Genomic DNA, 2,079 nt, shown 5'->3' on the forward strand with positions numbered 1-2,079 from the left:
TCTTTCTTGAGCAGCAAATCAGCTTATTAGAGTGATTCCTGAAGGATCATGTGACTGGATTAAGACTGGAGTAATGGCTGTTTTGGATCACAAGAATAAATTATGTTTTAAAATATTTGAAAATAAGCACAATTATACTAAATTTGATTATAATTTACATATTAGAATTAAAAAATATATATTTTAAAAACTTACTGACCCCAAACTTTGAATCTTAGTGTATAGCAATACATATGTATTATTTTAAGTTATAAAAATAACATTATAATAGTACGAATGAACATGAATTAATAATGAACAAAGTATATTTATTAAATAACATTGAACCTGAAAAAAAATCTTTTAGTTCATGACACCTACTATAAACTGAACTTGACTGTAACATGCTACATTAAAATTTGAATTGAAGTTTTCATATTATTCAATATTTTCCTGACACAATAATAGAGATGCCCAAACTTTTGACTGGTAGTATATCATGGTACTTAATATGTCATGTAGCATGTTGTACTACAGGATACCATTGCAAAACACATGATAATACCATGGTACATATATACTATAGTACCGTACTGTAAAACATATTTATTATTTATTTTAATAATTTTTAAAATGTATTTTATTCAAATGATTGATTGATTTATTTAATGTTATTTTTTTGTTGTTATCTTATTTTTTAAATTTTTTAATACAGTTTTTCTTTCAACTTTCCCACAGATCCCCTAGCACTTCCTCACAACCCCTGTACTAATGTTTACTAAAAAACTGGATAGAAGGGAAAAAGTATTACATACATTTCTTGCTTGCCTGAGCGTCCACAGAGTAACTTGCCCTTTTTATACAGGAAGTAAAAGACACTGCCCAGGATGGCCAGCAACAGGATGCTGACAATGATCACCACAATAATCACTCCACTATTATCAGCTGGAGAGAGAGAGAACAACAGATGCCAACATTAGTATGACTGACTGATATATAATAATAACCAACGAACTAGTGCCATTTCAACAAGACACAATAAATTCATGCTGAAATGCAATAAATGGGCTTTCAGGCTAATTACAAATGCGAAATACCCTACTAGATCATGAAAAGGGCACTAAAGGACACATTACACTGCACTTTTTTAACAATGGCTGCATCATTTGTATTCAAAACATGTGCCACATGACAAGGACACAGGTCCTTATAAATGAGATGAGTTTGGTATGAAACATATAATTAGTCAAATGGAATAAGAGACTCAAATTCCTCAAAGTCAAATAAAGAAAATTAAGGAGTGCCATTCAGAGGAAGCGTCATCAAATGTTATAAATAAACAGAGAGACAAGAAGCAATTGTCTGGGAATGAATTTTATGGGTTAAATCTACTCAGTAAAACAGCAGGCCGCCACCACAATCTTCACCATAATAGTTTAACAGTCTCAGTTGCAGCCCAGCACTTCAAAACATTTGTTAAAATATTCACATTGAACTAATTATACATTCATCTTGGAAAACATTCAGCACTGGATCTGCCCCTGCTATCTGAAGTAATGTCTGCTTCAATTTTTGCTTGCTTTTTTTTCTTTTCTATGACTTCTCTTCACACAGAATTTTAAATATGCCCAGAGGCCGACATGAAGAGCCAGGCTAACCGAGCTGCTGTGGAGGCTTTGCCATATAAAATCTATGAATTATTCAAGTACATTAGATGATCTTTCGTTGTTTGTTAGGGTTGGATTTTGCAGTGATGAAATGGACTGGGTGTTGATTTAAAGCATAAGTTACCTGAGGTTTTTCTAGCTGTTGGAGTCTGGGAGAATGGAACTGGGAGAAAACAACAGACAACATTAAAAAAATTTTTCCAAACAACCAATATTATCAAAGAAATAAAACATATCCTATTCACTCTGACACCGTGCCTCATCTAAAGTTGAAAAAAAAATGACTTGGTTAAAATGCATTATAAATCTGATGATGAGATGTTTTTGAAAAGTAAAGACATTTATAACATTACAAAAGTATGTTAAAACATTAAACAGCTCAACTGGTTTTAAAGGGGTCATATCATGCGATTTAAATTTTTCCTTTCTCTTT

The 2,079-nt window shown here is 31.8% G+C and overlaps 1 protein-coding gene across 1 annotated transcript in view; it reads right to left on the reverse strand.

Annotated features, from left to right (window-relative positions):
• The window catches only part of LOC107577864 (cell surface glycoprotein MUC18-like), a 2,751-nt gene extending 842 nt beyond the window's left edge, over nt 1–1,909 (reverse strand). The window contains exons 1-2 of the mRNA XM_016263894.1: nt 1,771–1,909; nt 795–924 (exon numbers count right to left, since the gene is read on the reverse strand). Coding sequence (XP_016119380.1) covers nt 795–924; nt 1,771–1,909 — 269 coding nt within the window. The remainder of the gene's footprint in view (nt 1–794; nt 925–1,770) is intronic.
• Nucleotides 1,910–2,079: the final 170 nt, after the last annotated feature.

This window comes from Sinocyclocheilus grahami, unplaced genomic scaffold (assembly GCF_001515645.1).
Source record: "Sinocyclocheilus grahami isolate Dianchi unplaced genomic scaffold, SAMN03320097.WGS_v1.1 scaffold7517.1, whole genome shotgun sequence".
Taxonomy (NCBI): Eukaryota; Metazoa; Chordata; class Actinopteri; order Cypriniformes; family Cyprinidae; genus Sinocyclocheilus; species Sinocyclocheilus grahami.